The following is a 12,217-nucleotide window of genomic DNA, read 5'->3' as shown; positions in this document are numbered from 1 at the left end:
TTACGAAGAAATAATAATTTATTAAAGGGACAAAACAAATATGCTGTCATAATAGTAGTTAGCAGTTTTCACAATGTACAAACTTCTTTATGATAAAAAGGCTTCTGTGCATCTTTTAGCTTTACAATACGATTCCTCCGCCAACGTATTCCATTCTCTGCAAAAGACATTATATGTTAGGTAAACAGATTCAAATCTTTATCAATAACTTTTTTTTCTAAGCCCCTGAAATTTTACTTTTAGTTGCACGCTGCAATAATAGTTCTTATAACACAATCTAACATTTAACATTAAATACTGGAATCTGTATAGAGATGTAGACTAACCTCAGGTGGTTCAATGAAGGCCAACCAGTCAGAAGCATGCGTAGGCAAGAGTCCCATAGACTGACACTTGTAAACAGCCAATGCTAGACCCAAAAGGTTTCCAATCAGGTAAACCAGCCCTTGTAGAAACCGCTGACCAGAGCTCTCCAGGAGCTTGAAGGCTAAATAAGATCAGAGAAAAAAAAAAAAAAACATTTAATATAATAATATGGTACCAGTGATGGGGGTAAGCTTTAGAAATGTTTATATTAACCGCTTAATAACCAGGTCAATTCTGACATCTCTCCTACATGTAAAAATTACATAGAACCCCCAAACATTATATATTTTTTTAGCAGAGACCCTAGAGACTACAATGGCGCTCATTGCAACTTTTTATCTCGCACGGTATTTGCGCAGCAATTTTTGAAACGCGTTTCATGCTTCAAAAAAACAGTAAAGTTAGCCCAATTTTTTTGCATAATGTGAAAGATGAAGTTACGCCGAGTAAATAGATACCCAACATGTCACGCTTCAAAATTGCACACACTCGTGGAATGGCACCAAACTTCAGTACTTAAAAATCCCCATAGCCGACGCTTTAATTTTTTTTACTGGTTACATGTTTTGAGTTACAGAGGAGGTCTAGGGCCAAAATTACTGCTCTCGCTCTAACGTTTGCAGCAATACCTCAACACAGTTTTCATATGTGGGCGGGACTTACGTATGCGTTCGCTTCTGCGTGCGAGCACATGGGGACAGGGGCACTTTAAAAAAAAAAAAAAAAAAAATGTATTGTATTGATCACTTTTATTCCTATTACAAGGAATGCAAACATCCCTTGTAATAGGAATAATGCATGACGGGACCCCTTTACAGTGAGATATGGGGTCAATAAAGACCCCACATCGCACCTCTAGGCTAAAGTAAAAAAAAAAAAAAAAAAAAAAAAAAAAAGATCACAGCCGAAGCAGCGCCGTTTTTTTTTAATGCAGAGGCTGGGCATGACGTCATAACATTGCGCCCGGCCTCTGACAATCAGAGACTCTATGATCAACATCCGGGGCGGGCGGATCCTGTCACCGACCGCACAGGTGAGTCGGTAGAAGCACCGGAGGATGTCCCCTCTCGCCGCCCGTAAGAACGATCAAGGCGGGGGAACAGCTGCTATGATCGTTCTTATGGTGTAGGGAATCGCCGGCTGAAAATGCTGATATCTGAATGATGCCTGTAGCTGCACCCATCATTCAGATATACCATCAAAAAGCCCAGGACGTTAAATAACGGCCAGCGGTCGGAAAGTGGTTAAAAGAAAATCAACAACTAAAACTTTTTTAGTTATGGATAAAGTGATAAATGGTTAGCGCCACTTGCAGGTATTTCTTGCTGTATTGACCCCCATTGGGGAGTATTTCCCTCATTTTTCTGTTTTAGTGATGGCACTTATATACCAGAACCCTCTCCACTTGAGACACAAACGGCAATATTAACACTTTATTTTAGCTTAGAGGGATTGCACAGTTGCTGTCAGATTTTTACTGCCCACTGTATTTCTCTTTGGGTAGTTTCCTTCAATTCCTGTCCCAGTGCCAGGGGTCTCCAGGGCAGCAAAATAGGGAAAAATCCTCATAGGCAGGGATCCAGATAGAGATAAAAGACAATACTGGCAGAGGGAGGTAGATGCTATTATGGAGGCAGAGTGGTGGATACATATGGTCAGAGACCAGGAGGATTTTTTTTTTTTTATATTTGGTCAGGCTGGCTGTATTATTCTTGGGAGATCCCAATAATCTAACCGCCATCCCTATACCCTACCCAAGATGTGTCATTGCTACACGATCCCCCTATGGGACGTACCCAACTTTGGTTATTAGATTGCTTATCGCTTTCCCTTCCTAAGGTTTTGTTTCCCTTTTCCCATTACCCCTTTCCTCCCCCATAATGCCAACGTTCCATCCGAGTCACATCTGCTCGCTGCATGTGTGCCATACCTCATAGGTCAGTTCACGTATATTTATATACAGTAGTTGTGATACATGTTTTACTTTGATTCCCCCCAACGTAGCTGCTCATACCAGTGTTGACGAAGGTTTGGGGATGGGTGGAGAACCTCAGTGCCCTTTATTATGCGATACTTACCGCCCCCAAATGAAGGCAGTACATAGGTTATCTGTAATTCTTGCAGTTATGTATAACAGATGTGGAATTTATGCCTATACGTTTGTATGGTTCTTGTTACGTTTATGGAACTTAGTACTTCCTGTAAAACTTAATGAACTTTCATTACAAAAAATAAAAGCCAATGGCACAACTGCAGAGGCTTTCAGTTATAGTGCCCTTTTCCTCCCAGGTAATGTAAATGTCACTTAACAACAATAATAATAGCAAAACAAAGCAAAAAAAAAAAAAAAAAAAAACTTACTTGCAGGTGTAGCAAGCAGCGCTTGTATGGGTCTCCATGCCATCATACACACCATCATAATAGGGAAGATGGAGATTGTATTACCAGCCATATACATAATGAATAGATTCATAGGTATCTGTTTAAGAGGTCCTAGAGCGATGTCCCAGCAACGCTGCATACAGAAAAAGAATCACCAGATTTCATAGAAAATCGTTGAATAATTTCTAAACCCATCTATCAGGACATAATGTACAATTACAGAGCTATGTGACCTTACCTTCTCCACCAGGATGTGGTCAGACTCCTGCACACTGGTGTCTGCCACTTGTTTGTCAGAATATCCCACAGGATACATACTGTCCTGTGTAGCACTTCTGTCACTCCGACCTCTGAAAAGGGAGTCAAAAGGTGTATACATTTCAGCTGAAAGCAGTTTATACGTTTCTAAGATTTGTAGCTATGGATAAAGCGGATCTAAATCCAAAAAGACAAAATGTTATATACTTAGATGTGATGGCTGCATTAGGTTTTCTTTATTTAGGCTTTCCTCTTATTTTCAACTGGTGATCCAGCCAGTAAGTCTTTTATTTTTAAACTTCCCTTCAAGTGGTTGTAAACCTCAGACATGAAATATGAACAAAGGCCATCCTTCTATAGTGTGTACTTGTCTCAGTCCAGAGAACTAAGTGTCGTTTCTGTCTGCATGAATCAATTCTGACACCAAGAGAATAATGGCGACAGGGGAGGGACCTCCAGCTGATTAACAGCCTCCGTTCTGTTACTGTGTGAAGGGGGTGTGTCCCTTCCCTCCAATCAGCTCTTAGGCTGGATTCACACCTATGCAGTTTTAGTGCTTTTTGCATTTTTCAGATTTGCACTACAGTCCATTTAATATAGTTTCCTATGGAACATGTTCTGTAGAGCAAATCTGCAAAATGCAAAAAGCACAGGTGTGAATCCAGCCTTAGAGCTCTTCTCACTGAGCTCTGCAGAGTGGAACTTCAGCTCTCCACCCACCTTTTTTTCTGAATGCTCATACAAGCTTTATAAATTCTGGATGGAGAAGAGATTGCAGATAAAGGAGGTACAACTTGTGTAGGAGGATTTGGTGTGTGTAGGCCAGTCACTTCAATGTGACTTCACAACCACTTTAAAGGTAACTCAGGTTAGGGAGTAATAAGTACCTGCACATATTCTCTAATTTAACCCCCCCATACAGGGCATTTTCACCCCCTTCCTGCCCAGACCAATTTTTAGTTTTCAGCGCTGTTGCACTTTGAATGACAATTGCATGGTCATGCAACACTGTACCCAAACAAAATCTTTATGTTTTTTTTCCCCCAAACAAATAGAGCTTTCGTTTGGTGGTATTTGATCATGTCTGCGTTTTTTATTTATTTTTTTAAAAAAAAAAAATTCCTCAGTTAAGGCCTCTTTCACACTGGGCGGATCAGTAATGATCCGCTCCGTGCACCTCCGCTTGCTCAGCAGGGATCGCTCCGTTGATCCCCGCTGAGCCGGCGGATGACAGGGCGGTCCCCGCACACTGTGCAGGGACCGCCCTGTCTTTTCTCCACTCTCCCCTATGGGGGGGGGGGGGGGGGGGGGGAAATCGGATGAACACAGACCGTCTGTCTGTGTTCACCCGATTCGATCCGCCAGACGGAAGTAAAAGTAGGTTTTTCCTCCGTCACACTTTGGCGGATCGGATGTCAGCGGGCATGTCACCGCTGACATCCGCGGCTCCATAGAGGAGCACGGAGTGCCGTACAGGTCCGCAAAAAAAAAAAAAACGGACAGACGGACCTGAACGGGCGCTCAGTGTGAAAGAGCCCTTAGGCCGATACGTATTCTTCTACATATTTTTGGTAAAAAAAAAAAAAAAAAAAAAACGCATATTGATTTGTTTGCGCAAAAGTTACAGCGTCTACAAAATAGGTGATAGATTTATGGCATTTTTATTTTATTAATTTTTTTACTAGTAATGGCGGCGATCTGCGATTTTTTAATTGTGACCGTGACATTGCGGCTAACACATCGGACACTTTTGACAAGTTTTTGGGACCATTCACATTTATACAGTGATTAGTGCTATAAATATGCACTGATTACTGTGTAAATGTGACTGGCAGGTAAGGGGTTAACCACTAGGGGGCACTGAAGGGGTTAAAATGTTCCCTATAGTGTGTTCTAACTGTAGGGGGGTGGGGACTCACAAGGGGAGGAAACCGATGTGTGTTCCTCTGTACTGGGAGAACACATTGGTCTCCTCACCTCTGACAGGAGGTGGATCTGTGTGTTTACACACCCAGATCCAAACTCCTGCCGTGATCACCCGCATTCGCGGCCACCAGGCACGCACGCCGGGGTGCGCGCGCCCTAGAACGCCGGGAATACAGGACGTCATATGACGTCCACCCAGATCGAAAAAGGGTTCCTGCCAACGTCATTTGACAATGCGTCGGTAGGGAAGTGGTTAAAAAAACAACTAAACAAAACACTTTTTGACAGTATATTAAAACTGATTGAATGGGAAGAAATAGTGAAGAGCAATGAACAGTTTTGTAAGTTCCTACCTGTTTCCTCCAATCCCAAACTCAATAGCCCACTTAAAGCGGCCAGATTTGCGGTTTGCAACCAGATTCGGTGCAGATGCCATCTCTGAGTTCTGTAAACCAAAAAATTATTATGACAAAATTAATAATATATAAAAATAAACAATCCTAAAATGTCTTAAAACAATCTTTGGCAAGCAAGATTTTATATGTACAATGTTACACAATGCATCCTCAACCACTTCACCACCGGGCACTTAAACCCCCTTAATAACCAGACCAATTTCCCACTTTCGGTGCTCTCACATTTTGAATGACAATTCCGCAGTCATACAACATTTTACCCATATGAAATTTTTGTCCTTTTTTTCCCCACAAGTAAAGCTTTTTTTTGGTGGTATTTAATCACCGTTGTTTTTTTTTGTTTTTTTTTGCGCTATAAAAGAAAAAAGACTGAAAATTCTGTAAAAAATATATTTTTTCTTGTTTCTGTTATAAAATTTAGAAAATTAGTAATTTTTCTTCATAAATTTTGGCCAACATTTATACTGTTATATATCTTTGGTAAAAAGAAGTACAAATTGGTGGATATTATTTGGTCTTTGTGAAAGTTATAGCGTCCACAAGCTATAGTGCCAATATCTGAAAATTGATCACACCTGAAGTACTGACGGCCTATCTCATTTCTTGAGACCCCAACATGCCAGAAAAGTACAAATACCCCCCAAATGACCCTTTTTTAGAAAGAAGACATTCCAAGGTATTTAGAAAGAGGCATTGTGAGTTTTTTTGACGTTGTTATTTTTTCCCACAATTCTTTGCAAAATCAAGATTCCCCCCCCACAAAATTGTCATATTAGCAGGTTATTTCTCACACACAGCATATGCATACCACAAATTACCCCCTAAAACACATTCTGCTATTCCTTCCGAGTATGGCGATACCACATGTGTGAGACTTTTACACAGCATGGCCACATACAGAGGCCCAACATGCAGGGAGCACCTTCAGGCATTCTGGAGCACCCAGACCAATTCTGACATTTCTCTCCTACATGGAAAAATCATCATTTATTTGCTAGAAAATTATATAGAAACCCAAAACATTATATATGCTTTTTTTTTATTGTTCATTTAAGGGCTCTTTCACACGGGCGGACCGTTTAGGTCCGCCTGCCAGTTTTTTAGGCGGACCTGAAAGGGCGCTTCGTGCTCCTCTATGGAGCCACGGAAGTCAGCGGTGACATGCCCACTGACATCCGACCCGTCAAAGTGTGATGGAGGAAAAACCTACTTTTCCATCCGTCTGGTGGATCGGATCGGGTGAACACGGACAGACGGTCCGTGTTCATCCGATCCCCCCCATAGGGGAGAGCGGAGAAAAGACAGGGCGGTCCCTGCACAGTGTGCAGGGACCGCCCTGTCATCCGCCGGCTCATCGGGGATCAACAGAGCGATCCCCGCTGAGCAAGCGGAGGTTCACGGGGCAGGATCATTACTGATCCGCCCCGTGTGAAAGGGGCCTTACTTTATTTTAGTTTGACACATTTTTTCACAAAAATAAATGTTTTGATCACTTTTATTCCTATTACAAGGAATGTAAACATCCCTTGTAATAGGAATATGGCATGAAAGGTCCTCTTTACAGTGAGACATGACATCTCACCTCTAGGCTGGGAAGCCTGAAATGAAAAAAAAAAAAAACGATCCTGGCTTCGATCATTGCGGTGAGTCGGTAGAAGCACCTGAGGGCGACGAGAGGGGGGACAGGGACGTCCCCTTTCGCCTCCTGTAAGAACGATCAGGAGGCGGAACAGTCGCCATGATTATTCTTATGGTGTAGACTAGAATCGCTGGCTGAAAAAGACGATATCTGAATGATGCCTGTAGCTGCACCCATCATTCAGATATCCCTGCACAAAGTCAAGGATGTCATATGACGGCGGGCAGGAAGTGGTTAAAATGCTTTTTTTTTTCCCCCCAGAGTATTGGCCGGGGTATTGCAGAGTATTGGCTGGGGTATTTGCAGATATGGCTGGATCTGTGACTGCAATTGTCACAGATCCAGCCCACAGCGCTGACACCCGCTCTCTTCTCTCACACTGTACCGATCGGTACAGAGAGGGGAGGGAGGAACCAGCATCATCAAATGACGCCGGTTTGTTTACAAGTGATCACTCCGTCCAATGACGGAGCCATCACTTGTAAACAAACTGGCGTCCGCCGGGTCCTCTGGGACGAGTGATTAGGGCTGTATGTGACAGAGAGCAGTGGGAACATACAGAAATTTAAATGAAAGCCGTTATCGCTGTGTTCCCTGAGCTCTGATCATCCAGGCAGCTCCCCTGTTCCTCTTCTCTCTTCTCCTGCACAGGCAGGCTGCATTGGTGGGCACGGGAAGGCTGCATTGGTGGGCACGGATAAAGTTGTTGTTAATATTTATTTATATAAAACTTAATTCTGCATAAAACATTAAGTGCCATTTCATGAGATAATTTACGAGGGTGTGTTTAGGGAGCAGAATTAGGGGTGGGGGCAAAGCAACTGGTGGCGTGTAACCTTTTAGGCCTGGTTAGTAGCTCGGGACTTGAAATTATGAGCCCTGGATTTATGTCCAATCAGCACATACCACAGCTGCTGATTTGGGCATCTCCTTATTCTTCTCCATTGGACGGGGGCTCCCTCATCCTCTCCTCCCACTCTCCATTGGACGGGGGCTCCCTCATCCTCTCCTCCCACTCTCCATTGGACGGGGGCTCCCTCATCCTCTCCTCCCACTCTCCATTGGACGGGGGCTCCCTCATCCTCTCCTCCCACTCTCCATTTGACGGGGGCTCCCTCATCCTCTCCTCCCACTCTCCATTGGACGGGGGCTCCCTCATCCTCTCCTCCCCCTCTCCATTGGACGGGGGCTCCCTCACCCTCTCCTTCCCCTCTCCATTGGACGGGGGCTCCCTCACCCTCTCCTTCCCCTCTCCTCTCCATTGGACGGGGGCTCCCTCACCCTCTCCTTCCCCTCTCCATTGGACGGGGGCTCCCTCACCCTCTCCTTCCCCTCTCCATTGGACGGGGGCTCCCTCACCCTCTCCTCCCCCCTCTCCATTGGACGGGGGCTCCCTGATCCTCTCCTCCCCCCTCTCCATTGGACGGGGGCTCCCTGATCCTCTCCTCCCCCCTCTCCATTGGACGGGGGCTCCCTGATCCTCTCCTCCCCCCTCTCCATTGGACGGGGGCTCCCTGATCCTCTCCTCCCCCCTCTCCATTGGACGGGGGCTCCCTGATCCTCTCCTCCCCCCTCTCCATTGGACGGGGGCTCCCTGATCCTCTCCTCCCCCCTCTCCATTGGACGGGGGCTCCCTGATCCTCTCCTCCCCCCTCTCCATTGGACGGGGGCTCCCTGATCCTCTCCCCTCTCCATTGGACGGGGGCTCCCTGATCCTCTCCTCCCCCCTCTCCATTGGACGGGGGCTCCCTGATCCTCTCCTCCCCCCTCTCCATTGGACGGGGGCTCCCTGATCCTCTCCTCCCCCCTCTCCATTGGACGGGGGCTCCCTGATCCTCTCCTCCCCCCTCTCCATTGGACGGGGGCTCCCTGATCCTCTCCTCCCCCCTCTCCATTGGACGGGGGCTCCCTGATCCTCTCCTCCCCCCTCTCCATTGGACGGGGGCTCCCTGATCCTCTCCTCCCCCCTCTCCATTGGACGGGGGCTCCCTGATCCTCTCCTCCCCCCTCTCCATTGGACGGGGGCTCCCTGATCCTCTCCTCCCCCCTCTCCATTGGACGGGGGCTCCCTGATCCTCTCCTCCCCCCTCTCCATTGGACGGGGGCTCCCTGATCCTCTCCTCTGGACGGGGGCTCCCTGATCCTCTCCTCCCCCCTCTCCATTGGACGGGGGCTCCCTGATCCTCTCCTCCCCCCTCTCCATTGGACGGGGGCTCCCTGATCCTCTCCTCCCCCCTCTCCATTGGACGGGGGCTCCCTGATCCTCTCCACCCCCTCTGCATTGGCCGGGGGCTCCCCGGTCACCCTCTGCATTGGCCGGGGGCTCCCCGGTCACCCTCTGCATTGGCCGGGGGCTCCCCGGTCACCCTCTGCATTGGCCGGGGGCTCCCCGGTCACCCTCTGCATTGGCCGGGGGCTCCCCGGTCACCCTCTGCATTGAATGGGGGCTCCCTGATCTTCCCCCACTCTCCATCCCGATTCCCCCTGTAGCAATCCTGGGGACACAGAGGAGCAGGAGTAGGAGAGCCCTGGGGAGAACAATGACAGCTCTCGTGTCTGGTTCAGTAGATAGCCGTGGCTGTGCATCCAATGCCTGTGGCCTGCCTATCACTGGTGCACTAACCAGCAAAGGAAGACCATTTCAAACACTAACATTGTAGAAATGAAATATTTATTGTAGTCTCAAACCCCCCAGCTATAGATGAAATACACGCACAATACACCAATATCCTGACTTACCCCCGACTGCAGCTCCTACAAATATTATCGATAGCTCTTTGCTCCGGAAGGACGCTGCTTCCCGACCTCACTACAACCTCCTATACCTTCCAATCAGTGTACAGAGGATTCCTCACCACTAGAGGAAGGAGAGGGGAACTTCCTGTCTTCTCCAAAGCCGCCATTTTACCGGAGTCAGATGATGATGAGCACAGGATTGAATGAGGGCTCCTGCCATTATCACATTGTTATCATATTACTAGGTGATTACAAGTTCAAGATACGGAGAGACAGATTGATAGAAAGGATGGATAGATTTTTATAATTTTTTTTACACACAAATATAACTTTCTTTTGGTGGTATTTGATCAGCACTGTTTTTTTTGTTTTTTTTTTCAAAAAAGAGATCATTCTGAAAAAATTTTTTTTTTTTTTTTACAATCTGCTATAAAACCTATCCAATTAAAAAAAATCCTGCTACATATCTTTGGTAAAAAAAAGTGTATATTGATTGGTTTGTGTGAGAGTTAGTGCCCATTCACACCTAGGCGTATATACGCCTGTAGCGCGACGCCGCAGCAGCTCCTGATACGCTGGAGGGGTGAGTTTACATTGTCGGCTATGGAGATGGTTCACATCTCCACGCCGAACGCCGAACGATGAAACGCCTGAAGCCCAAAACAAGTCCCGGACCTTTTTTTCAGGCGGCTTTCGGCATTCGGCCATAGCTGACAATGTTGTCACCCCTCCTGTGTATGTTACCGCGGCATATTTTACCGCGTTTTGTTGCGGCAAATCGCGGGACAAAACGCCGCAATTTGTCGCGGCAAAATACGCCGCGGTAACATACGTCTAGGTGTGAATGCAGCCTTAGGGTGTCTACGAACTATGGGTTATATAGTAATATATATATTTTTTATACTAGTAATAGCAGTGATCAGTGACTTAGTGCAGCGGACAATCTGACTCTAACTGACTTGCTGCCACTGACATCACCAGTGACACTAATACAGTGATCAGTATTAATACCATACACAATCACTGTCATAATGACACTGACTGGTAAAGGGTTAACATCTATGGCGATCAATGGGTTAAATATGTGCCTAACTATGTGTAATGTGTGCTACTTTTACTAACAGATCTCCTTGTTTCCTATCCTTTGCAGGGATAAGAAACAGAGAGATTGTTCCCTCTGTACAGAGCCCTGTGTTGATTGTCAGCATGGGGATCTGGACTGTGGTTGGACACAGCCAATCAGCATTACTCATGGCTGGGACTTGCTGACAGACTTCTGCTTTGTACAATCACAGCAGATGTCAGGGTGTACATGCGTGCACCCTCAACCCGTAAGCAGGCAGCAACATACTGTGCATGTACAGTCGTTAGTTGGTAAAGGATGAAAATCAAATGATTTAAAGCAGGGGTCTCAAACTGGCTTCCCTCCAGCTGTTGAGAAACTACAAGTTCCATCATGCCTCAGCCTGTGGGAGTCATGCTTTTAACTGTCAGCCTTGCAATGCCTTATGGGACTTGTAGTTTTGCAACAGCTGGAGGGCCACCAGTTTGAGACCCCTGCTTTAACCACTTCAATACCAGGCACTTACACCCCATTCCTGCCCAAGCCAATTTCCAGCTCTGTTTAAATTACAATTGCGCGGTCATGCTACACTGGACCCAAACAGAATTTTTATCATTTTTTTCCCACAAATAGAGCTTTCATTTGGTGGTATTTGATCACCTCTGCGTTTTTTTTTGTTTAACAAATTAAAAAAGACCGAAAATTTTGAAAAAAATACGTTTTCTGTTGTTTCTGTTATAACATTTTGTAAATAAGTACGTTTTCTCCTTCACTGATGGGCACTGATAAGGCGGCACTGATGAGGTGGCACTGACAATGGGTACTGATAGGTGGCACTGATATGCAGCAATGATGGGCATTGATAGGCGACACTGATGGGCACTAAAAGGCTGCACTGATGGGTACTTATGAGTGGCACTGATGGGCACCGATATGTGGCACTTATATGCATCACTGATGGCACTGGCAGGCATTGGGGATGGGCACTGATTGGCAGCTGCCTGAGCACAGATTGGCTTTTCCCTGGTGGTCTAGGTGGCATATCTGGTGGTCCATTGCGGCATCCTGGTGGTCTTGGGCGGGCATCCGAGAAGGGGGAGCTGCGCTGATAGACAATCAGCACAGACCCCCCTGTCAGGAAAGCAGCCGATAGGCTCTCCTCTACTCGCATCTGTCAGACGCGAGTGAGGAAAAGCCGATCAACAGCTCTTCCTGTTTACATGATTGGACATGGCTGATAACGTGGTAAAGAGCCTCCATCGGAGGCTCTTTACCGAGATCGGTGTAGTGGTGTGTCAGACTGATACAACGCACCACCGTTCGCCACAATGCGCGCCACGGGCGCGCAGTGGCTGTTATCCTGCTGGACGTCGCCTGACAGTCATTCTGCTATAGGCCGGGCGGGAAATGGTTAAAGAGTTGGTTCACTTC

General features: G+C 46.5%; 1 protein-coding gene across 1 annotated transcript; it reads right to left on the bottom strand.

The window, feature by feature from the left end:
* Positions 1-9,848, bottom strand: EMC4 (ER membrane protein complex subunit 4). The gene is made up of 6 exons (XM_040352713.1): positions 9,727-9,848; positions 5,286-5,377; positions 2,987-3,098; positions 2,728-2,881; positions 327-487; positions 1-157 (listed from the first exon to the last, which is right to left on the bottom strand). The coding sequence occupies exons 2-6, from the start codon at positions 5,366-5,368 to the stop codon at positions 122-124; spliced, it is 546 nt and encodes a 181-aa protein (XP_040208647.1). The 5' UTR covers positions 5,369-5,377; positions 9,727-9,848; the 3' UTR covers positions 1-121.
* Positions 9,849-12,217: the final 2,369 nt, after the last annotated feature.

The sequence above is a fragment of the Rana temporaria genome, chromosome 1 (genome assembly GCF_905171775.1).
Source record: "Rana temporaria chromosome 1, aRanTem1.1, whole genome shotgun sequence".
In the NCBI taxonomy this organism is placed as follows: Eukaryota; Metazoa; Chordata; class Amphibia; order Anura; family Ranidae; genus Rana; species Rana temporaria.
Note: the sequence above shows the minus strand (reverse complement) of the source record. Positions and strands in the feature narration are given on the sequence as shown.

What these genes read in the sequence shown, in the direction of transcription:
- EMC4 (XM_040352713.1), bottom strand. Translation starts at nt 5,368, where the DNA reads ATGGCATCTGCACCGAATCTGGTTGCAAACCGCAAATCTGGCCGCTTT. An exon ending in GCTGCTTGCTACACCTGCAA is followed by an intron (nt 488 to 2,727) that starts GTAAGTTTTTTT and finishes GATCTTATTTAG; the next exon opens with CCTTCAAGCTCCTGGAGAGC. An exon ending in CCTTCATTGAACCACCTGAG is followed by an intron (nt 158 to 326) that starts GTTAGTCTACAT and finishes TGTCTTTTGCAG; the next exon opens with AGAATGGAATACGTTGGCGG.